At 43.8% G+C, this 26,233-nt stretch overlaps 1 protein-coding gene across 5 annotated transcripts in view; it reads left to right on the top strand.

Annotated features, from left to right (window-relative positions):
- The window catches only part of klu (zinc finger protein klumpfuss), a 209,853-nt gene that overhangs the window by 20,963 nt on the left and 162,657 nt on the right, over nucleotides 1-26,233 (top strand). For 2 of the 5 annotated variants that reach the window (XR_013033684.1, XR_013033682.1), the window contains exon 1: nucleotides 4,796-6,056. The exons of 1 other annotated variant lie outside the window; for it this stretch is intronic. Coding sequence is in view for 1 of the 4 variants with exons in the window: in XM_033467902.2 (XP_033323793.1) it covers nucleotides 24,436-24,447 (12 nt within the window). In the remaining 3 variants the exon portion in view is untranslated. Of the gene's footprint in view, nucleotides 1-4,795; nucleotides 6,057-24,344; nucleotides 24,448-26,233 lie in introns of those variants that run through there. 2 more of the 5 variants (XM_076522955.1, XM_033467902.2) reach the window with 2 other exon arrangements.

Below are 26,233 nucleotides of genomic sequence, written 5' to 3'. Positions count from 1 at the left end.
GGCGGAGATCAAACAGCTGGATCATCTCGTGCGTGCGCGCGTTTGGGTAAGGATCTTTTTCTTGCGGAAAAAGGTGGGTACGCGCTCGAGACCCAGGTGCAACCTCGGGAACCCTGGAAGGCGTGCGTGACAATGCGTGTACGCGCGTATGGGATTTCTCGTGACATGAAAGTCGCCCGGAAGAAAAGGGAAATACTTACGGTTTCGTTTTTCAACGGTAGATAACATTCTCCCCGTGTCCACGCGCCACGCCGCAACGAAAACAACGATACGCTGGCTGATCCAATCTTCAGCACGCTTCGACTTCGAGCGAATATCTTTCATCGCAAATGACTCGATGATTTAATCCCTTGCATCAGGCAGAGAGTTTAATTTTTGTTTCGAGCAATTCCTAACGTAGAAATTTACGGGTTCGTTGCTCAATTGGTTATCGGTAGACGCTTCGTTTGTCAATGATTTTTGATAGGTACAGCTTGTAAAGAGCATAGGGTAATTATGGGTATTACTGCGGACGCCCCAAAAACTGCGGTATTTTATAAAAGTAATAATAATTTTATAGTGCGTAATCTTCTAGAAATGAATGTCATAATTCTTTATATGTTTAATATTGATAATTTATGACGTACAAGTAACAGCAATCACAGTTTTAATTAATTTATTGACTTTTGTATATTCTGAATGAAGTCTGAAGTCTGACGAAATACTCGTAATGGCAGCTGTAAACGTTGATTCGAAAGGCATTTATATTTTGGTAATTAATAATGAACCATTCGATTTAGCGTTATTTTTAGATAAAAATTTAATAAAACTCGACGAACACTGTCGCTATCATCTATCCTCAGATATTATTTACAAACACAGTATTTGGCGCATAGTTATTTACTTCGTGTGTACATTACTGCGGTAATATTCAAGTTAAGGAGCAATAAGTATAGCTCAAGTTGTCAATTTATTGGCGTAAAAGGTCTTATTTTCTTTGTTAAAGTTCGCCTTCATTGAGAAACCGCAGTAATACCTATACTTACCCTACTACAATAAATATAACACATGCTCTGAATACAGTGGAACTCCATTTATATGAACACGACGGGAGACAACCAGTTCACAACGTCGCTGCTTGTGACTTGTCGTTCAAATAGCCTGAGTCGCGTTCAGATAAATGGATTCAACCAAACGCTTAATCCATTTCTCAGATGACGACAATAGGTGTTCAATAACTGAAATAACGCTCGATAAAAGCTTAGATTATAATAGGACATCAACTTAGATAATAGTTCACTAGATCGGGCATTGACCAAAATTTTGTTCCAATAAATGGAGTATGGATATGTGAAGTACATAATTGGCAGCTTCCTACACGTATTCACAGTAACACAACTTTTACAATAACGAAGAAAGATGTGTTCGCTTTAACGCGTTGAATGCCACCGGGGTCACCGGTGACCGGCACTTAACTTGGCGGTGACGCCATGGCGGCCACCGGTGACCGGCGCGCCCAAATTGATAGAAATATATATAATTTAATCCTTTTAGTGCCCGACGAAGAAGAGATGCTCATGCGAAGATAACAGGCCGAATTTTACGATTTTACTAGGATTTGGAAAAAGGCTGATAAAAACCAGACGAAAAGCAATATTTACATAATTCAAAAAGCAGTGTATCAAGGACAAAATAGAGAATAAAACAGTGTCGCTAATTTTTCTCTCGTAATGAAATTAGACTATTTATAACGTATTTATTTATTTATAACGCTACAAGGTGCGGGCCGATATATCGGCTCTGGCACTTTTCGCCGGTGCAGCGAGGGCCGATATATCGGCCTCCGACACTAAAAGGGTTAAAACAAATGTGAATATCTAAAATTTTGTATTATTACCATCGTCGATTCGAACAGTGAACCCTGTCGCAATTAACATGTCAAACATGGTTGTACACTGTAACTTATCTATTGCAGATAATATTTCAACATTATACGTATCACATAAAAGAAAATTCATCGCGACGCCACGGACAATTTCTGTAAATTGGCATTCAGCAGCGCGGCATTCACCGTGTTAACTGCCGACACAAGCGGGAACACATCTTTCTCAATTATTGTAAAAGTATTTTCGTTCGAAGGATTGCGATCAAGCGTAACAAGCTGCCAATTATTAGGGGAACCGGAAAGTAATGTCGTTTCTGCGCATATTTATCTGTTTGAATTTAATGTAAACAAACGACATAACACTTTCCAGTCCCCCCAATACTTCACAAATCCACACAGTACTACAGTAAAATTTTATCAATATTTTTGTAGTCGGTGAAGGGACACTGGGATCGCTAGGTGTACCTACAAGTATATTTATGCGTGTATTAATCTTCTGCCCATAAATATTATACAATCGGATTCCTCGGTAAACACCGTATATTAGCAAAGGTTGTCACAAACACGATATTGCGATCCAGCGATCAAATCTCCGACAAGGCGATTTCAAATCCCCTAAGTCCTTGCCTGCGAAGAGAGGGCCCGGTTCATCAACGTTCTTCAGCCGAGGGAGAAAGCGTGCGCGAGACTTCGCGCATTAATATAGGCACGCGTTTGTTAACCTTTTAGACACGACGCGCCACTATAGTGGCTTTCGCGGATGTCATCTCTCTGAACGACGCGCCACTATAGTGGCTTGCTCTAGTAGCTCACTCGGTCATCGTTTGAATCAAATAATCGTCTTCATACGCATCGTTTCACACTTCTTTTGTCTTCGCATCGATTTACAATATACAGACTTATCTTAACAATATAACTGTATCTTAACAATATACAGACAAAATATACAGACACTCTGTACAGTACATATCAGACTCTGCCGTCCAGTGAAATAGCCTCGCGCAGAATTCAGCCGTACCTAAAAAGTTAATACGTCACAAATGGACTGCGTAACACTTAAACGGAAGTAGACAACCGTTGAATATATTCATGGCGCGCGAGCGCCTAAAATAAATCGACTCGGGGTATTCTGCATTTTACGGTTCTTCCGCGTGGCGTTGGGCGGGCACACGGTGTGCCGGTATTCTCCCGTTAAAAAATAAGAAGAAGGTAAATAGCCGGCGTCTAGAAAAAATTCAAATGGTCGAGCGGCCACTTAGCGAGTACTCTCGGGCACAGTGAACACGTGTCTAAAGCGTGGCCGGGGCCTCGACCACGTGTCAATATCTTAAGGGACGTTTGTTGACGAAAGTCATACAGGAGACGAGACGCGTCCGACATTTTTCACGAAGGCGTCGTGAAAAAGCGTGGTCGTGCACTTACTACGCCTACCGGATGTACTGTCTCAACTAGGGTCAACACTCGAACACACTACTATTCTCGAACCCACTACTATTCTCGAACCGTCAACGTGATCATTCACGAAGTTTTTAACCCTTTCGCTACGGCGGGCCTCGCCGCGGAGTCCCTCGTGCAGAACGGAGCACCCTGCCGAAAGCAGGAACATTAAGCGCGCGCAGTCTTCAGCATTCGGGGCCAAGTCTTTTGCTTGAAAAACGACGTTGTGACACTGCTTTTAGAAGCAGAATGATTTCTGTTCATAACAATTCGTTCATGATTTTCCATGAACGTATTTTTTTAATTCAACGATACAATTAATATTTTTACATTGCACAACAAAATAGTAACTATAATCATAACATATTATCGCGAGCAATAATTTTTTCATAATTATATTCTATATGAAACTTCTCAAAACACGGATACACACATAAGCGAGGCGACAGCCCTTGTTTGAACTTTTGGCTCCATTGTTATGACCGGTGACTATAGTCACCCGTCGTGTATAGGTGGCATCTTGTGGCCGGTGACTATAGTCACCCATCGTATGCGGGTGTCGTTTTGTGGCGGGTGTCGTTTTGTGGCGGGTGACTACAGTCACCCGTAGTAGCGTAAGGGTTAAATCGTCCGGCGGCCACGAATACACGTTGGAAAGTTCGCGGAAAGACTAATCGACGAAACAATGGAACAACTTTTTTAGAAAAGTCGTAAATGTGAATAACAGACGGTAGTCGGGGAAAATGGCGAGAAGATTTCCAGCGGAACCGTTAATGACGCTCTTTCGAATTCGAATCGAAATCGAGTAGCCGGTCACGTGGCCGGGTCGACGCGCACTTGTTGCGCACAGGCAAGGAAGCGCGAAGCAGGCAAAAATGGACGTCGCGATCTAAACAGTGAATCTCGCGCGCGCGCGCGACCAGTCTGGAGATCGCCGGATCCCGATTGATTCCTGGGATTCCCGTGGCAGCATCTCGTGCATCCCAGGCAAGTTTCGCTCCTTATCGAAGAGCTTTTGCGCGCGCAAGCACGCAGCCTGGGCGCGTGGGCAGGCCCGAGCCGTCGAGAAACCAGTAAGAAAAGTTCCCTCTCTGTCCTCTCTCGTTCGTTCTCTTCCGGCGACGGCGACCGAATCCGGTGCGGATCCTGCGTCTCTGTCTCTCGCTCTCGGTTTACCTTGCCGGTAAAAACAGCACGAGGTGGTCGGTCGCGCGAACGATGGTAGGGGGATAGGCGTGGTTCGATTCTCGTAGGTGCACTCGGTAACGATAGTGTTCGTGCGCCCACCTCGCGCCTACTGAGCTCGGTTAGGCCGGCGAGCGCAGGTAGAGGGGCGAGTCTCGCCGAGTACCGCCGCTGGTGGGGGCAGCCGGCACGGGCTGCGCAGTGGGGAGAGAAGGGGAATTAAGGTTCGCACACACGGGAATCGGTGGGGACGCGGCCTGCGCACGTGTAGAGAGTCTAGCGAGCGAGACGGCGCGAGAGAGGGGCGGAGGGAGCCGAGCACGGCCGAAGGTGAAACCTGCGAGTCGCCGTAGCCTCGCAGTCGGCGCGAGACCGCGCTACTGGAAGGGTCGGTGTGTTGTCGTTGATGTGAATGTACGCAACGCCACTTCTCAGATATACTCTCTTTCCGCCGCTCTCGCCTCGCAGTCGGTCGCATCGCCCGCACGAGACAACCAACAAGAACAAAATTAAAAACCGTTCGACGACAGCGAGCTGTTTAGAGCGAGACACGAGCGAGTCCAAGAAGAGACGACGACGACGACGACGACGACGACGACGTGGTCCGCTCGCGACAGCCATACACCTTCCCGCTCGGGGCGAGTCACCGGGGACGAGAGAGAGAGACACGGTTTCCTTTTTGTCGGTTCGACAGTAGAGGAGACACCGGACGTGTGTATAGCGTGAACGCGTCGAAAAGGATCATCGTCTCGGCTACGCGCGATCGAAGTCGGAAGACTCGTCGTCGGTCGCGGCACAATTGTTGTTTACCCGGGGAGAGAAGCAGCGGCGTGATTGGAAGAGAAAAAGCGCACGATCGGTGGGACACCGACGGGACCGAAGAAGTCTGTGATTTCGATGTGCCTGGTTCTAGATATATTTACGAAACGTATCGGTTCCGCAGCGTGCTTGTTGTGTACTACAGGGCTCGCACCGCAGGACTGGTGAATGAGTGCGTTCGCACGAACGCGTGTGTTCACCGAGCGAAGGATACGCTCTCTGTGACGTTGTTGAGAATCGTCGAGGGTACTCTTGCCTCTGTTGTTCCGTGGTGCCATTTTCTACGACCCTCTAAGTAGATTTTCGGTAGTGAGAGAGAGAGACCGAAGAGAGTTCATGTGACACGTACCTGCTGCCGCGGGTCGCCTCGAATACGAGGCGGATGACGAGCAGACCGCGCGGCGTGTATTGTGTGTGATAGATCCGGCCCGCCATCGATCAACAGGATTTGTTGGTGTTGATTGTTGTTTAATGATAAAATCGTATAATTATCTCTCTCTCTGGTCGTGTCGCCGCCCGCGGACGAAACTCGTTGCGACGCGACGGCCCGGAGAGACGATCGCTGCTGTGATAACGAACGATACTCGACCAAGTCAGTTCTTTTTTTTAGTGCCTGCCACACTGTGATTCGTGACAATATCGCCGTCGGAAGTTACCGCGAGAGCGTCGCCGAGACAGCTTAAGTGTCATACGCTGGAAGGAGTTGAGTTTCGCGAGCATCGGATGCGGGGCCGCCTTTAACGACCACCGGGTAAGCCATTAAAAGGCGACTTTCTTTTGCCTCGCAACACGTTCACGTGTGTGTCGGGCGTCGATTCGCCGCGTTCGAGATGTTACGCGTTATCTACGAGTCAAGTGCTCTCTCTGGCAATGCTGCTTCGAGTCTGCTCTGTTCGCGGTTCGCAACGTTAACCTTTTAGGCACGACGCGCCATTATAGTGGCTTCCGCGGATGTCGTCTCTATGAACGACGCGCCACTATAGTTGGCTTCCGCGGATGTCGTCTCTCCGAACGACGCGCCACTATAGTGGCTTTCGCGGATGCCATCTCTCTGAACGACGCGCCACTATAGTGGCTTTCGCGGATGCCATCTCTCTGAACGACGCGCCACTATAGTGGCTTTCGCGGATGCCATCTCTCTGAACGACGCGCCACTATATTAGCTTTCGCGGATGTCATCTCTCCGAACGACGCGCCAATATAGTGGCTTACTCTAGTAGCTCACTCGGTCATCGAATTAAATAATCGTCTTCATATGCATTGTTTCACACTTCTTTTGTCTTCACATCGATTTACAATATACAGACTTATCTGAACAATATAACTGTATCTTAACAATATACAGACAGAATATACAGACACCCTGTACAGTACACATCGGACTCTGCCGTCCAGAGAAATAGCCTCGCGCAGAATTCAGTCGTACCTGAAAGGTTAACTTTATATTTATCGTATATGACATGCTACAGGTTTTTACGAAGAAATCAACGAAATGAAAGAATGAACAAATTGAATATATCTTATTCGATAAATATGAAGTTAATTCTGTGACTGCTGCAAGGAGAACGCCGCATGCCGCAATTTCGACAGATTTAAGTTATTGCATTGATCGTGCTGTAGATCGTACCGTATTTATGTATTCACAAAAAAAACATCGTGAAAGCAAATTCTGTACAATTCAAAAAATTATGCGCTTCGAAACGCTACTAACACGAAGCATTAGCGATCAGAACTTTAACCTTTTAGGCACGACGCGCCACTATAGTGGCTTTCGCGGATGTCATATCTCTGGACGACGCGCCACTATAGTGGCTTCCGCGGATGTTATCTCTCTGAACGACGCGCCACTATAGTGGCTTGCTCTAGTAGCTCACTCGGTCATCGTTTGAATCAAATAATCGTCTTCATACGCATTGTTTCACACTTCTTTTGTCTTCGCATCGATTTACAATATTCAGACTTATCTTAACGATATAACTGTTAACAATATAACTGTATCTTAACAATATACAGACAGGATATACAGACACTCTGTACAGTACACATCAGACTCTGCCGTCCAGAGAAATAGCCTCGCGCAAAATTCAGCCGTGCCTAAAAGGTTAATTATCGGTACGATCCGCGCCGATCGTATTTACCGCGGGACCATCGAACCGTTCCTCGGACCGTTTTCCGCCTCGGCTTGAAAAAGTCGATGTTCCCTGTTCACGAGACCCGCGCATGCGCGTTTATGCGCGTTTCAAATCGCCGAATTACGAATCGAAAAGTGTTCCTCTAAATATCGAATCTTCCGCGTATATGTAGCAAACGGGTAGCGCCGAGAAATAATGCCTTGCTTTAACTTTGATTAACGACGGTTATATTAAGTACTTTAACTATCGCTTCGTTAGTTTCGTAGGATTAACCTTTTGAGCTCTGAATACTCCTGGCCGAAACGGTTCGTAGAGACGAAGCGCGGCTATCGCTGACCATCGCTGGGGGCGGAATACTTTTTTGCCACACCGAAGTGACTATTCAAGGCGCAAACAGTAATCAATTATAGCGATTCTTTTGCAGAAGGTTAAATAATTAATCTTCTGATTCAATGTCCGATGATAGTGATTCACTATATTCTATTTCACTGTCGTCCCTTGTGAAATATTCCTCAAAATTTGACATTTTGTAGGGTGTCACGAATAAAAAAGAAATAATCGAACAAGTTATATTCCGCACTATCGTTGTTGACGCGAGCGAGACCGTGAGGATCTTACATTCGCAAGACGATACTGCTGACCGAATCGTTTTGAGTGCTTCGAGTCGCGAAAAGGTGACAGTGCAGGTAATTATTTTGAAATCTAATTGGTTAGAGAGTGGCACATAAAATGGGATTTCCGTTTCGGAAATTCCCGGGGATTTTTATGACCCTAATATCGCCCAATCGCTACCTAAGGAAGGCAAATTACTAACGAGTGCCCCTGTATTAATTTCACGCGAAAATAACTGCATATCGATTGAAAAAATCGACAAACGCATATATGCGCCCTTAGTCCGGGCCGATGACTTAGAGAAAACACGTAAATGTGGCCTTAGGCTACACGGATGACTTTCGCCAAACGCATATATGCGTCCATAGAGCTCTAAGGTTTAAGTTCATTGTACAAATTTAGCCCTGAACAATTGCTATTTTAAAACAAATGTACGAACGACGTGGATTTCTTCGACTGTTATACACGATGTTCATTTTAAAACCATAACTAATGTTTCCCAATGAAATCGTACGAATTCAAAAAATTGATCGCAAGATGTTTCTCAAATAGTTTATTAATCCGTCATGGGAAATGCAATATTATCGATCGAACGAACCAAAGAGCTTGTAATTATACATTTAGCGATTGAAGCGGTCGTCGCGGGGAACTGATTTTCTGATGATGATAATAATGAGTTAGCGATGTTAAAAGAGCTCCATTTTTCACGTTCCATGAACACCGGAGTGCATTCATAATCCGTGTCACACAATTCTGCACCCATCGTCGCGTGCGAGGGCGGTTTAGCACCGAGAGCCCCCGAGATCATTGAAGCGTCGCGGCGCTAAGCGTCGGAAGTAGAGCGGATGCGCGCGTTAGGGTGGACGCGTGTGATCATCTCTTTTCACGCTCGACCTTTTCTCTTCTACGACGTCGTAACAAATTTATAAACTCGTCCGATATTATCGTCGACAGACCAAATTGATACCTCCATGCGACGAACCGTTCTTCCATCGCGGTTCCATTCACGGCTTTCCCTTCGTATCGAATTCGATGCATTTTGGTTGGTTACAACGTCGGTTTTGCAAGGAAGCAGTCCGTATAATGAAAGAATTAGATTTTAACCCTTTCAGTGCCGGAGGCCGATATATCGGCCCTCGCTGCACCGGCGAAAAGTGCCAGAGCCGATATATCGGCCCGCACCTTGTAGCGTTATAAGTAAATAAATACGTTATAAATAGTCTAATTTCATTACGAGAGAAAAATTAGCGTCACTGTTTTATTCTCTATTTTGTCCTTGATACACTGCCTTTTGAATTATGTAAATATTGCTTTTCGTTTGGTTTTTATCAGCCTTTTTCCAAATCCTAGTAAAATCGTGAAATTCGGCCGGTTATTTTCGCATAAGCACCTCTTTCTCGCCCGGCACTAAAAGGGTTAAGGTTGACGTATAAGCGCGAATTATACAGACGGTTTCTATCTTTTCGATATTTGACTTGTATTAAAATTTATATGCGACGACCCGACGATTAAAAAAGTTAACATGTTTGGAAAATCGAATGGCATGCTACATTCCGAAAGCGATTAGCATTGAAAATTGATGCGAATATAGGAGATTATTCACGATTCGATAATAGCAGCATTGAAACTAAGACCGATTCACATTATTATGAGCAAGAAACGTCGAGCCAGCATTCGGTTATGCAATATTCGTTGTATCAGTTTAATGAAACAGTGATGCGCCACCTCGATCATAATTTAATGGCCCAACAAATGTGCTTTTCGGGTACATTGTTAGACCTCGGAGTTATTCAATCTTATGAAAAAAGATTGCACGTATTCTAATTTTCATACGTAAAGTAAACATACGCGCGAATTGTCTAAAATGGAACGATACATACATACTAATCGAAATGTTGCTGTTAGATCCTTTTCCTTTTGTCTATCAACCATAACTTTTAGTGTCCGAGTACATACAAATTTCCAAAGTGTTATAAAGTACAAAATGAAGCAGTATCAAATATAACTTCATTTTTTGCATTCAATGAATTCATTATACACCAGCTAAAATCGATCATACCGAAGTCAATGCTTTCTCAAAGGGAAGACTATTGAAGAATCAAGCGTGAGAATTGAATGAAATTAAAAATATTATGTCCGATGAAAATCCGTTTAATACGATTTCGGAACGACGACATTTTCACATCCCCAGAGAAAGAAGATGTTTTAGATATCACGACCGCGTTAGCAGATACCAAGCTACATATGAGCTTTTGGTATATACATAATATTAAATTATATACACAATATTAAACTTAGATATTAATATTAAACTTATATTATATATATATATATATATATATATATAAATATAAGTATTACGTAAATGAAAGTACATAAATCAATACACTGACAATCAAGTTCTTGTGGTTTATGTTAGCATATGAGCCGTTTATTTTGAAAGTGGCACAAGTCACTTTGTTTTTAAGTCGATATATTCAAGGGTTTGCGTTTTAACACGTTTCAAAATATGGATGCTAACTTTCGAGAAGATTTACTTGTATTCGTTATCTCAGGATACTGATATTTTTCTCGGTATAAACAATTTCGTATAAACATTAAAAAAATCACCACTTATCATCACGGTAAAGTGACTTACGCCGCTTTCAAAATAAACGGCTCATATTTCGTTTGGCACAAAATTCCTTGAAATTCGCGCGTTCGTTTTCGCAGCGGAGTAACGACTGCCGTTGTCGACGTGTCGCACGATATGGTGGTCTGTAATTTCTCGAGCCATTGCTTTCCGAACTTTTTAACACGAGCACTCGGAAAAATCTCTGTCGCTCCGACCTGCTGCGTCACGTGCGAGGGTGGCTTAATGTCGGAAGTGGAGCGAACACGCGCGTCAGGCCAGCCACGTAGAACGATCTGCTACGACCAATCTCTTTTACGCGTGTCCCTTCACGGCTCGTGACTTTGATGCGCGTGCTAGGCATGACGTGCGCGTGCTAATCCTTTGTGTTGATGTTGCCAACGTATACGAGCATCGCGCGTGTCCGTTCGACTAAAAATTCCCTCGTGTAAACGAATTTCCCGCGCGTCGCAGAACAGACCTAAATTTCTTCCTTCTCCTCTTCACTCCGCTTCCGTCGTGCTCCCTATTTGCCCTCGTAGCCCTCCGATAACGATGGCGTCGTTTGCCAATCGTTCACCTTCCCGAAGAATCACCAAATTTTCGTCTCAACGCTAAATCTGTTACATTGATTGATATTGATAGAAATATTGTCGAAAATTGTTATCGTATTTGCAACGCAGTTATTACTGAATACGATGGCTTCGCACAAAATAGGATAAATTTAATGTGAAATAAAATATATATATATATATATTTACATATTTAATAATATGTATATTTATTAACATATAAATATACATATTATTTTAATTTATTATATTTAAGGGTTGATTTATTGGCCACATCTACAAATATACATATTATTTTAATTTATTATATTTAAGGGTTGATTCATTGGCCACATCTACAAATATACATATTATTTTAATTTACTATATTTATCTACAAATTTATAAAAAATGATAAGGAAGAGGAAGGGGAGGAGTCATAAATTCTACCTTTTGTTGTATTTCCATGCATTTATTGTAGCATATTCGTTCCTTGTAGCACTCTGATTTAATGAGAGAAAATGTTCGCTGTAGCATCGTTTGTTGTAGAATACGTCACTGTATTGCACAGAGAATGCTTGGATAAACTACATTATTGTAACAAATATTACATTATGATACAAAAACTTTTCAAAATCTTGATGAATTCGATCGTCTCTCTTTTACGAGGGTAATACACACTAATTACTATTACTGCTCGATAGTTTCAGCGTTAAACACCGAAATGGTACACTTTCCCAGACATTCTTTCAATAATGAGTTTCGAAGCAATCAAACTTTTACCGCGCACCGTCGCCGCGAATTTAGGCCAAAGTCACTTTGGACATCGAAAACACGCGCGTCGATCGTCTCTCCTTGTTTTCCTAGTTAAAAACAAGGACGAATCTTTCTCGTTTTTTTATTCATTAGAAAAACAAGGAGAGCCTCGCACATACCTTCAATCTTATCGTCACGCCATACGAATTCAATTGACCGCATCAGACTTCTATCCGTAAGAAGTGCATCGTCGATGCAAGGAGCCGTGTACGGTCGGGGGTGAAATAATGAAATTCGAGAACCGCCTCGTAGTTACCGCATTGTTTCAATGTTACCCATTGCTACGACCGCGAACGATGTCTGCCGCCGTATCGATTGTTAATCGAATGCCGCAAATTGCTTATGGTGTCGAGGTGAGCGCGCCGCGGTCAAAGGGTTAAAGGGGAAGTACCTATCGGACGATGTGTTCGTACTTGATATCGCGCCGCGTTGAACAGAAGCGATGCATAAAGTATGTAGCAAGTTCGGCGTGCTCGAACATAACCGGAGTTCATTGTCGCTACCAGCACGTCGCGCCGGTCGTGCGAACCTCCATTGTCTTAATCGGTCCTACATACGGCGATAAGCGAATAAGTCGGCGTCGCCGTGCGTGAAAAAGAGACAGCTCGAGAGAGTGCACCGGTGTCAGGTGTCACGGCTGTCCGGTTTCGTTTGCAAGCACGCCGGACAACAAAAACGTTTCTTGCCGATCCTTCCCGAGCGATCTTCCAGGTGGTTCCATCCGCGTGTGCCCGTGAGCGTCGCGCGGAGACATTGTTTTTGCGTATTGACTTTATGAAACGCCAGATCGGACTCGCTTAGTCCCGTCGTTCTGTTTTTTTCTGCCGCATACCGGGAATCGTTGCGTCGCCGATAAGTGTATCAAGGAACGAAGCAAGGAGAGTAGCCAGGATTGCGCGACAGAAAGAGAGCGAGAGAGAGAGAAAGAGAGAGAGAGAGAGGGTTTTGCGCGCGACAAACGACGTTTGACCTATGAGGCAGGCGTGACTAGATGTCGAGCACGATTCCATTGGTCTAATGGTCTCGCCGGATAGGCTGGTGATCGCCACCTCGTCTCTTTACGCGGCTACGCACCGGCCTCACGGTTTCCCACCGGTTGCACAATTCGCGCGGCGGCCGATCTTTTCCCGGAGGTCGCGATCGAAAAAGATCGCGAAGCACCGCCTATCGGGCGACTTGTCATTCGTCGATCCGTATCTACGTATGCAGGACGATTTATCGTGCTTTATGCACGTATTCTCGCCCGCCGGTCGCCGAGCGTGCAGCCGCGGCCCGCTCGCGCGCACCGCATGCGGGCAGCTGCATCAAGAACCCAGGGCCGCCCCGCGCATAATGATACATTGCGCCGGACATGAAAGTTATAAGCTTTAATTCGAGGCTCGCGCGATTCACCGTGCGGTGACCGTATATCGATCGCCAATTTGCTATGCAGATCCAAGGCCTTTCGGTGCTGGGCTCCTTGACGCAGCCCCTGCAATCTCGCTGCTCCCTCCCGCCCTCCCTTCCTCCCTCTGCCGCCCTTGCCGCCCTTTTCCATCGTTCTCGCGGGTCGTCTTACTCTCGCCACAGACCGGGGACAACCGCCGTACAGAAATAGAATAAGCGAGGATTAAAGTATGCGCTATCTACTCGATAAGATTATACTCGGACCCGAACCACGATTACACGGCTTGTCGTCCGCGCGCGTATTCTTCTCTCCTGGCCGGCGAGGCCCGACCTATGAGGTAGCGGGGCCGGTTACCGTGGTGTTACCAACTCCTGAGACTTTCGTTTGTTTCTAGGCACAATTAACCCTTTCGGTACGAACGCGAAAATGCGCACATAACGCAGGGTCGGTCCACTTTTGTACGAAGATTTTCTTAAGCGTTAAGCAATGACTGTGCTTAATCCGTTTCTAAATCTTTCTGTAAATGTTTCCTGTAAACATGTTGTAAAGGGCCTACAGAAATATGGCTTACATGGATGCCAGATGTATTCGGCACTCGTCCATATTGGTCACCGGATGGATGCCGGATATATCCGGCGCTCGTACCGAAAGGGTTAACCTTTTAGGCACGACGCGCCACTATAGTGGCATCCGTGGATGTCGTCTCTCTGAACGACGCGCCACTATAGTGGCTTTCGCGGATGTCATCTCTCTGAACGACGCACCACTATAGTGATTTACTCTAGTAGCTCACTCGGTCATCGTTTGAATCAAATAATCGTCTTCATATGCATCGTTTCACACTTCTTTTGTCTTCGCATCGATTTACAATATACAGACTTATCTTAACGATATAACTGTTAACAATATAACTGTATCTTAACAATATACAGAGAGAATATATAGACACTCTATACAGTACATATCAGACTCTGCCGTCCAGAGAAATAGCCTCGCGCAGAATTCAGCCGTACCTAAAAGGTTGAGCGACAATATCTCGGAAGTGGGAGCACGTGACGCGCGGCGTTCTTCTTACCATAGAATAATGCCCGAAAACAAGTCAAAGGTGTAGAAACTGGTGAACCCACAGTAACCGGCTCCATCACCCTGCTATAACTCGCTTTCGCCGATTCCAGCATCAGATTCCGGCTACGCGATTTTCCGTCTTTCAAATCGTAGGATCCTCGCCCGTTCCATTCGAAACGACCGTCTTGCTCGGCTGGCAGCAGATCGACCGATCTCCACAGCAGGACTCGACAACGGCCGTTCTATAATAGCGTTCGTCGAAGAGCGGGCCCGGCTTCATTAATTCCCTCCCGCCGTTCCATGATCGAAACGGACCACACTGTAACTCCCGTAAATTCGTTCCTCGGATTTCCAGCGCGGCGGGTTCGCGCGGTGTCGATAAATCGATCCGCGCGGCTGATTGAACCGGATCCACGGGGCGAGATGGACGTCTTCCTCGGCGGCCGCAAACCCACGCGAGCGAAGCACACGCGGCAAGAAACGAAGGAGAGAAGACCGGAGGAACGCGTCCAGGACCGGTATCATCGGAGGGCCTCTTCTCTCCTCGGTGGTGCCGATTCGTTCGTGCGGGATGTTCGAACATGAGCAATCTCTTGTGGCACGGCGCCGCAATTAGGAAATCCATTTGGCGTAATTGCGCGAACGATCGCGCTCGCCGGTAGCTCGCCGCTCCGCAGCTACCGCGCTTAATCAAACGCCCGTAGTCATCCAGTTGGCCATTTACCTATACCTATAGACCGATATCGAGGGGGGCCGACACGCCACGACCATGCCCGCGTACCTGTTCGCCTCGCCAGCAGCCACCAATACACTTTGGTCCCGAGATACGCATCGAGCTTCTTCGCCGCGTGATCCCCATCGCCGATTCGATGAGATCGAGCCCCGGATCCGCGTCATTCCCATTTCTCGTCCCGCGCAGCCAATCGACGGCCCGGTGCTCCGCGAAGGACAGAGACGATAACAAAGATGACGGTATTGATCGTTGACGATCGTAATGGCCTCCGATTAACGATTTAACGATCCACGTTCGATACCAGACGAATAAATTGTAGGCGCGCTCGATCCGTAGACTGGATCCTCGCGCGGGCAACTGGATCGAGCGTGATGCGAGGCTATACGCGACGACGACTCCATTTCCAGTTTCATGCTCTTAAAAGGAAATTATTATTCACCCGCTGTTTCGAATCGCCTCGAAATTAACTCTTTCGCTTGGCGGTGGCGGCTATAGTCGCTCGACGTGCACACTCGCTCGACGTGATCACGGCTTTAAACTCGCGCATTCTAAAGGTGCTTATAGACGGCCATCGAAAGTTCTGTTTGCGGCCGCTGTTCGTGCATGATCTGTTCTCACGTTTCGTCGTTCGTTGCTGGTCGCACTGTAATCTCGGGAAATTCGATGGCGCGAGTTGAAGGGCAGGATAAATCGTTTGTCTAATATTTTTCTATGGCAGCGCTTCGATCGTTTCAACATCTTTCGCATCGATCGGTCTGCAATATGCAATTTCAAGTGGTCCGATTGTTCGGGTATTAATGTATCGAGTAATCGTCGGATTTAAGTAAATTTTTAATCCACAATACGTAGATTATTTGAAACTTAAATCTATTAAGAATTTGATATAAAAATATACAAATATGAAATTTATATTGCGTTCATATTGCGTTCATAGTTCGGGTGTTAATATATCGAGTAATCGTCGGATTTAAGTAAATTTTTAATCCACAATACGTAGATTATTTGAAACTTAAATCTATTAAGAATTTGATATAAAAATATACAAATATGAAATTTGTATTGCGTTCATATTGCGTTCATAGTTCGGGTGTTAATATATCAAGTAATCGTCGGATTTAAGTAAATTTTTAGTCCACAATACGTAGCCTATTTGAAACTTAAATCTATTAAGAATTTGATATAAAAATATACAAATATGAAATTTGTATTGCGTTCTTGTATTTGCTTGAGACACTAAATGAAACAATTGGGCGAATAAATTATTTTAGGCAGATTTTATTAGGAGTCAGATAAAAAAGTAATTTTAGCGATAACTCTTATAGTTTATTTTTGATGATCTTATTCTTTGGCTAAACATAAGATTCCACTCGGGCTCGTTAAATTTAATTGAACATTTACAGAAACGCGGTCATCCTATCCTAGACCTTTAATTGGGAGCGACAAAGGGTTAATACTACACCTATCGAAAAGTAAAAGTAATTTATATAAGTTACTTCATAGAAACGAAAAGATCGAAATTACGTAGATTTTTCATTTTCATTATAACGTAGGCTGAAATTATACGGAACTTGTTCAATTACTCCCTGTGTGTATTGTTTTAACACTAAAAATTAGTGTCAAAAATATGCCACAGAAGCGCTGTTCCAATTGAAATGCTCAGAATATATCAATATTAATCTGCAATATTGATCTGCAATATCGATCTGCTTAGTACTGTCAGAAAAATCAAACGTATTTTGTACTTTATGCTCCGTTTGCATCGTCCAGCACGTTCGTCCTCCGGGTTTCCTGGACGTTGCAGCGGAATGGTTTCGTTCGCCGGTGAACTTCGACCGCGGTTCACGCGGATTTCGAGCGTACGCCCACGGAAATCGGATGACGCCGTCGGTAATGATCGGCCATTATGCTAATGTTACCGGAGGGTAAATTTCGCGCGCGGCGATACCACGCCGTGAATTGTCACCTGCGCGTACAAAGAGCGTACACGCATTTCGTACACGGATATATATCATGCAAATTGCCGGCTCGGACGGGCTCGTAGTTTGCGCTAGTGGCTATTACGCCCGGAAATGTAAACGTTCCAGAAAGGACACACGGCATTGTTAGTCTAATGGTCTAATGAACCGGACGAACGTTGTCGCTCCGAAGAAAAGCTCCGCGAATGATACGTTTCGCTCCGACGAAAATGGCGTGGACAGGGTGCCGATGAAAAATAACGCGGCTAGGAAAGAATTTAGGTTACGAACGGTACCGGCGCCCGATTAGACGTTAACTCTTGCCGCGATCATTGTGTTCCGCCTCTTTTGCCCGGCCCGCGTGGATCACGTAACGTTCCTCCGCGTCTCGTTAGCGCCATCCGATCCGTTCGTGTTTAACCGCGTTAACGGCGGCGGCCTCCGAATCGAATAAAATATTCGGCATTTCAAGCGGGCGAACCTGCCTCGGGACGTTCGTCGAATAACATTTATAAACGGGACATAACGCCGCGATGACAACAGCCTCTCTCGCACGAAATTATGCGCGCGCGAAGAAGCGGCCGCGGCAAGGCTATCGAGCGAACCCGTGCGAATCTTCGTTTAATTCGTCGAGCGGACTATAATGGGACCGAACGGAGCGATGCGTAGGTGGGCTGCTCACGGTCTGTTTCTTCATCGACTCGCAGGTGTAACGCTGGCTCGCGTTCCCGATCCCCTCGGACAATATTTCGTCCGTTCACGGCCGATCCCCGGCGAGAGAGGATCGAGGAGAGTGCGTCGTGGTTGCGTAAAAACCTCATCGAACAGCACATTGTCCTGCAGAATCGTCTTGCCATCAATTTTTATTCGAGCGTTGCTCGCGCGTTATGCTAACGCGATGTCCTCTTTTCCCACGCGCGTGCACGCGTCGATTAAAATATTAGGGGGACCGGAAAGTAATGTCGTTTCTGCGCATGTCAGTATTCCTTTTCTTTGCATACTATAAATTTGCGTACTAAATGAAAAAAGGTTGTCGATAACGAGGGTGATTACATCATTGATTGAAAATAAAAACTAGTTAAAAATTTATCTGTTCGAATTCGATGTAAACAAACGACATAACTTTCCGGTCCCTCTAAAATACAAACAGAAACGGAGGAGCCATCGGCGCCTCGATAAAATATTTTCATTTTTATCGGACCGCACCGATCTCGCGGCTCGCTTGCATGCGCATTTCACAGGGGCGCAAGCACGGCCGCGATAGAGTTGGAGTTTCGAGGAGATAGAAGCCGGCGATAACGCGCAGCCAGAGGATAGAGTTGTTAACCGTACCGTGAAGCGTTACCGCACGGATCGGCTGGGCAACACTGGTGGGTGAAAGCGAGGGTTGCCCGAGAGAGAAATGACGCCGGAGGGGTTGTAGCGGCGTCCTTGACCGTGAATCTCACCCCCGTGCGTTCGCTCGCGCGCGCGCGCCTCATGCCGGCCAGCAGGTTGGCTGAGTTGCACGCTGGGATGCACACCGTGGACTATCTCGTCGCCGCGTTACCCCACTGGAAATCGATATTGCTCTCTCCGCCGGTGGCAGAAACTGTGCCACCCTCGGAACCGACCGATCTCGGGTCTGGGACGCGTGCTACTCCACTGCCAGGGTAAATTTTCAATCCAACGCGCGCTCGCTATTATTAGACGAATGAGGTGTAATAACACACCATGATGAATTGCGGGAAGCATTCCGCGGGGACCTAGAAATAAGGTGGACTGCCGATTTGTTGTGTGTAGGTGGGTCAAGAATTTGAGGTATTATTGCGTGAAGAATATTTACTTGCATTTGTTGCAGTGAATATAGAGATGTAGACTCGCCGCAGAAAGTATATGTTGACAGCTTTTCGAACGGAATAGCTTTTGTGAAATTGGTGCAAATGACCTGAATTTTGTTGAGATGACAGAGGGACTAATTTCCTAGACAATGACTGTACCACCTTTCTTTTTATTTTACTATTTCTTGGAATGACAGAAGAACAATAAAAAGTCTCTTGTTTTTTAACTTTCCAGAGTATTGGACATTTCATAGAAATCGGTTGACCATGAAATATGCTGTAAACGATTAAAGATCGGCGAGGGTCACAGTTTTGTCCCGATTTGTCACTCTTTCGACTCTTTCGAACTGTCAAAAATCTGCAGTTTTTTAAAAATCTGCCAAAAACTTGCAGCTTGACTCTGCTTTAATCAACCTCGATGAAATTTTCAGTACGCGTATAAGTTATGAGAGTCTACAAAAGGCATTTTCTAAATTTTTGTTACGGGCTCAGATAAAATAGTTAAAAAATCATGAGTTTTTTATTTTTTTTTTGTCATTTCAAGGAATAGCAAAATAAAAAGAAAGTAGTCTAGTCAGTGCCTAGGAAACTTTGTCCCTGCGTCATCTAAAAGAAAATAAAGTGATTTGGACCAATTTTAAAAACGTTATTCCGTTTGAAAAGCTGTCAACATACTTTCCGCGGCGAGTGTAACAAACGTTAAAAACTGAACCGTATATGCCATGGTGTTCGCATCGGATGCGCTTCGACTGGTTCAATGCATTCAATGCATTCGATCATAAATCTATTCTTAAAGCAGCAGTTCGCAAACTCGTCAACATAATTTAACTCTTCGATACAAACATGAAAAGGATTTAAGAATAAAGCTTGTCGAGTTAATCCGTTTTTTTTAAAGCTGCGGCGAATCATTTTGACCTTAGACTAACGAGCAGACTGCGGATTTTCGTGTGAAACAAAAATTTTAATATCTGCCACAGGGAGCAGCAACCAACTAAAAATCTATTTTCTTCGTTCAGTCATTTTGATAAGCTCTGTTAGCCTATCTGTTGCTTTGAATTCGAGTCTTTTGGTCTAAATTGCTGTTAAAATTTTGAAAAACCATATAAGAATACTATATATTATTATATATATTATTATATATATTATTATATATGTTATTATATATATTATTATATATATTATTATATATATTATTATATATGTTATTATATATATTATTATATATATTATTATATATATATTATTATATATGTTATTATATATATTATTATATATAATAATAGTCATATAGTCAGAAATAACAGAATAAGGGTCTGAATTTTGGTCTAATTACATAAAATCCGCGGTCTTTCTAACATCAACGCCGAATCACGTGTTCGACAATTACAGAACAATAAATCTGAGAGGGTAGCGCTACTGCTATACATAGGGAAGTAATTAACACTATCATTATATACCGTAAACCATAATGTATAAACGTTTCCAACGAGAACTAGACAGTTAATGGGCTGTTAATGTTGTCTACCACATCCCGGGGAAAAACTGCATCGCACCGGTCGCGCGTTAAGTTTCTTTTTTCGAAAAACAAATCTGGGAGGAACGTTTTGCGAACGTTGCCAGGAATGGTTACGAGCGAGAGCCATGTTTCAACGTGAACGCTGACCGACGAAACGGTATTTCAGTCGGTTATGTTATTATGCAGATTTTATGGCGAGCGTTGTTTCCAGTTAATGAGCGCCTATTTTTAACGAGGGCAGTTCGGACTTAGCGATTTAATTAATCGTTGTTCGGACTTCGGCTTACGATCGAAGTCCCCCCTCCCCCCTCCCCCACGTAATTTATCTTATCGACATGGGAAACGTCTCAAGACGTACAATTTTTTGACTTTCACGCGATGTCTCGAATTTCGCTTGCAACGACGAAACGACGGTAGCGATGCGATCGCGCCGATTCGAATCTATCGCGAAATATCCGACAGAAATGTTAGGTTTCCGCCCGTGATTCACGTCGCGATCCGCGGTAAATCAGTGTTCAGCAACGTGACGCCTAAAGACCGCTTAGCAGCTGCGTATCGTTATGTGTCTATCGGTCAGCCGAGACACTTACTTGGGTGGTTTTTGATCGGCTTAAAACGAGGAAGAGAAAAATGATCGCGAACCGTGTCTATCGGCGGGCGAGCCGGTGTAACATACTTACAACGAGCCGAGCGATAGCCGCTCGTATCTGTCCGACGTTCCGTGCCCACGTCTCTCGTGTAATACTCCCACTAACGCGAGCTGGTTTTAACGGAGTAATTAACGCCCACGCGACCGCTTCGGCAAAGTCAGGCGCGATTGACTTCGCTCTCGCGGCAGGAAGATTTGTCTCGGCCATTTGTCCCGGTTTTCTCGATTACGCGACCACTTTTCCCGCCGGGAAAAATCTTATCAAGGACTCGGCACGGTGTGAAATAGAAGTCGCCGGGACTGTTATCCTCCCACGCGCGTAAATATCCAACGGTCGACTTCCGAACGTTAACCGTTCGAGCGCTGCGTCTATGAAAATCTACGGAAAATACATCGGGCTTAAATGCTTCTCGGGTGAAAATGCATCGTCGTGAAAACGCAAGAAATCAAAAAATGCAGCATCGGAAGGATTCGAACTTTTGCCGCTCAGCGACTTGTTCTGTTGTTTTTGATTATATTTGCTGAAATTGTGTAGTGTAAGTTCGAGAGAGTCCGACTAGTTTTTGAGAAAAGTATCGCATTGCTGTGGTTTTTCAAAATTTTATTGTATTAACAGCAATATCTAAGTGATATTGCTTAGATATTGCTTAGATATTGCTGTTAATACAATAAAATTTTATTTATTAAATATATAAATATATATATATATAATATTTTGTGTCAATTTAAAATATATACTACCATTTTCAAGCAAAAGACAAAAATACTGCAAGTGGACGTTCTCATCCGCATCACCGGGTTAGAGCGTCCACTTACTACGGATGAGAGCGATCTCGAAAAATAACCTTGACTGTAGCTTATAAAAAGTATTATAAATAAAGAAACTAATTCTTACGTCAATTTTTCCCCAGCTTTCTGCATAAATCACAAAAATTCTCATATTTGGAGCACCTCTCGTTATACCAACGATTATACCTCACACATTTACGCCAGTCGTCACTTTTTGTGGTTTCGAAATAGTCTCTTCTGCATCTCACGCATTCATTTTGATTCCATTCTTTCAATAACGCGTCACTTTCTTGTAAAAGTGGATTATCTCTGCTTGAGTCGGACGATCGTTCTAGTTGCTTTCTAGTTGTTGAAGCGTTCCTTTATAGTTCCCTTGTTCTTCTCTGTCTTCATGTTCTCTGAACTATTTATAATGTTTGCAAGTTGTCCACCGCGTTTTCTGACCACGACAGTTACGCTTGTTTGTGGAAATACGGGTATTGTCTCGCTAAGCCGAACGGAATGCTTTGGAAATTAAGCTATTTGCAACTTGAAAAGAAAGCAAATTCCATTTGGAGAAAACCGGATAGAAGAATTACCATGGTTGAACTCTCTTGGATTAGTATGATTGGTCTATACCAGAATTACGGGAGACGCCGACCACATTTTTAATATAAAGCAGAAATTAATATATGCGTACTATTGAGGTTATACAACAGTTTTATGCATGATATATTCCTTAAAATTAAAATAGCGTTAATATACTTACTTATCTGTCAATTACTGCTAAGAACGTATATCAGTGAAAAAACTTTCAGATCCGCTTAAAGCTTTAAACGCAATTTACAAGATCAGGGTACAGTTTCGCGACAATTGCATTAAGTGATCAACAATCAATGTATTAAAGTGTTCTCCGACTTTTAGCACAACGCCATATGGCGCGTCGTTTCGAGATATTTACACTGCCCGAAATGAATGTGATGTCTCAATATCGTTCTTAGAGAGACAAATAACATATTAATATTTTTATTGCTGTTAGGTAGTATTATACATACCTAGGAGTACGCATCCCTTATTTCTCCGGGTTTCGACGACCTTCTCTCACCACAAAGCGGACCTTCATTTTTATCTATATGCTAGTCTATGGATCTGTAAACTTCATTCTTATTATCGCATAAGTTTAGTTATTCCACAGCATTCCAAATGCAACGTACGTGCATTCTTGAGCAAAAAGCAGTAAAGGGTAGTTTGCAAATTTACTTAATTTCGTATTACCTGTTAGAATTTGTCATTGTTTATTTGCTAATAATGCAATACAAATATAATACAGTGATCAAAAAAGCACCTAGCGGATATAAAATGTACTTTATGTAAAGAAAAGTAACTGTATGTGAAGTCGCATGTGTGTGTGCGAGAGTATCGTTGTATAAACCAACATTACCAATTTACAGACATTAAGTATTGAATGATAGGTAAATTAATTTCCTAATTGACTGACTTCTCCTACGTTTATAAAATGCTAGAAAAACATAAAACAGAACAAAGAAAAATTGTATTTTATTTTATTTTATTTTATTTTATTTTATTTTATTTACGAGGTCAAATTATAAGATAAAACGAAACAAGTACAGTAACAATGATAAATACATGATAATAAAAACGTAGCAAAAATGTAAAAGAATAATTTTGCCAGATGTAAAATAAATAGCCGACATTAAATATAGACGAGAAATGCACATTTAAGAACTATCCGCATTGAAAGAGCCAATAGACATTTCATCGTTGGGCATAAAAATACGCGATTCGATACGATCCGATGATACGAGAATGAATACGTAGCTTGATCTAATTAGCGGTCATCAAGGAACCCTCGAGGGTTGACAATGGGGAGCGTGCGGACGTCCTGGGATCGCAGAAGCAGGCCACGCGTTCGTCCCGAGACTACCGTGTTCTCCCGAAATTCCCAGTGTTTATAGGTCAGGAGAGAGAGGCGCGTGGCGCCTATCGATCGACCCCCGGGTTCGAGTTCAAGGTCGCGCATCTCGTTTCAGAGGCTGCGCCGGGCGGCTGGCACACGTGCGATCCCGGGAACCCCTGGTCCGGTAGCCGGCTTGCGCATACCCGGCTAAACAACTCGGAGCCGCGTCGCGTCGGGCACACAACAGTGTTCCTCGCGGTTGCTGTCCGCTGCGACAGCGCGCGCGTTCGAACGTCGGAACTGTGCGGCGGCGAACGGGCGAACGTGTGTAATCGAGGGGGAAAAAAGGAGCAGCAGCAACGGGGAACCCGGGGGAAACTGATGGAGCAATGGTGAAAGCCGAGCCCGATAAGCCGGAGTTTTCCGATCGTTAATCGTAATCTGGGTGTTGAATCTGGACTGCGCGCTGGCCGAGGCTCATCCTTCGTCCGGTTATTCCAGGCGGCGCTCGGCGGTTCTTGGTTGCGGTTACCTCGCTTCCGTAACGGCCCGCTGAGAACGATTGCCGCGCCGGCGCTAGGAAAACGATCATTCTCTATGGTCGAACAGGTAGCTGGGTTGGGCCGGGTCGTTAAGTAGGTGTACATACCTGCCGCGATCGCAAAGTCGCCAAAGAGCCTGGCTACCGGAGTTAACGAGTCTCTTCGGCGTCGTGGCTCGTCTCATCGTTCTCCTCTCCCATCCTTCGCTCTTCGTCATCGCTGCTCTCTTTTCCTTTTTACCCGATCCGGTGCGCCAACAGGTATTTCGCCTCGTCCGCGAGCGTGCGCTCGCGCGCGCGCGCGTCTGGGTACATAGTAGAGTACCAGAGTTGGTCGCAGATTCGTTCGGGTGACGGATAAAAGATAAAGACTTGATGCAGGGGTGTCACACTCGAAAGCTAACCTGGGCCATAATAATAAATAAACAATGCTTGGTGGGTCGCAAACAAAATCAATGTTCATAGGAATAAATATTTTTATTTTGACTAGTATATTGTAATAAACACATATATAAAGCTAAATTATTGTTTACGTCCTGATACTTGACGTCAATAATGTTCATCTCGGGCCGCGAGTTTGACACCCCCGACTTAATGGATCGAATTTTATTCGGCGCGAATAGATAGAATTTCGATCGACCTTATCGAATTAGCGTCCGATCGAATAAGAGAATTTATCCATAGACAAAAATTCATTCGAACGAAGTTTTATTCGAATAAGAATTCGTTTGCGCGTTAGAGCCAAAATATACAGGTCGTATCAGTAGATGCTCTCTTTTAAAATATACTGTATATTATATATCAATTCTGCATCGTCAGAAATTTGGCTGCTTCTTTTAGATGTTGACGATTCTAATTCGAAGTCATTTTCGCGTTCATTATCCTTTGCAATCGAGGCTGTGTCCCGAATGGACATGGAAAGGCTATACAAATTGCACACAAATTATTATAAGACGATGCATGAATACCATAATAATACTAATAATAGTACATTTTACATATACAGTAAATCGAATAATCGTATCTGCTCTTCCAAAATTGTCCATTTTCGTGGATAATCTGAGCGTCAATTAGGGAGACAGTGTAACTACAGTAATGTCTCCCTTACTGACGCTCCGATTGTCCACTAAAATGGATAATTTGGGAAGAGGAGATACGATTATTCGAGCCTTGCGGCTTGTTTTTATAATTGTGGACAATTTATAACTATAAAAATAAACCACAAGGCTCGAATAATCGTATCTCCTCTTCCCAAATTGTCCATTTTTCGTGGTCAATCTGGGCGTTAATTAGAAAGACATTATTGTATTACGATTTGTATTTTAGTTGCGAGACTTCTCATATTGACGCTTATGATGTAATTCTTGCACGAATAATGAATTCATCGAATAAAGAATTATCCGAATAAATTTAGACAGAACAATTTATGTCGAATACAGAATTAATCGAATAAATATAGATAGAACGATTTATGTCGAATACAGAATTAATCAAATAAATATAGATAGAACAATTTATGTTGAATACAGCATTAATCGAGTAAAAAATTAATCGAATAAATACAGAATAGAACAATTTACGTCGAATACAGCATTAATCGAATAAAGAATTATTCGAATAAATTTAGACAAAACAATTTATGTCGAATATAAAATTAATCGAGTAAAGAATTATTCGAATAAATATAGGTAGAACAATTTATGTCGAATACAGAACTAATCGAATAAAGAATTATTCGAATAGATATAGATAAAACAATTTATATCGAATACAGAATTATTCGAATAAAATAACAGAAGTTCATTCGGATAATTGTCATAGACAATTATTTATTCGGAAGAGTTCGGAAGAGAA

The sequence above is a fragment of the Megalopta genalis genome, chromosome 1 (genome assembly GCF_051020955.1).
Source record: "Megalopta genalis isolate 19385.01 chromosome 1, iyMegGena1_principal, whole genome shotgun sequence".
NCBI classification, from domain to species: domain Eukaryota; kingdom Metazoa; phylum Arthropoda; class Insecta; order Hymenoptera; family Halictidae; genus Megalopta; species Megalopta genalis.
Note: the sequence above shows the minus strand (reverse complement) of the source record. Positions and strands in the feature narration are given on the sequence as shown.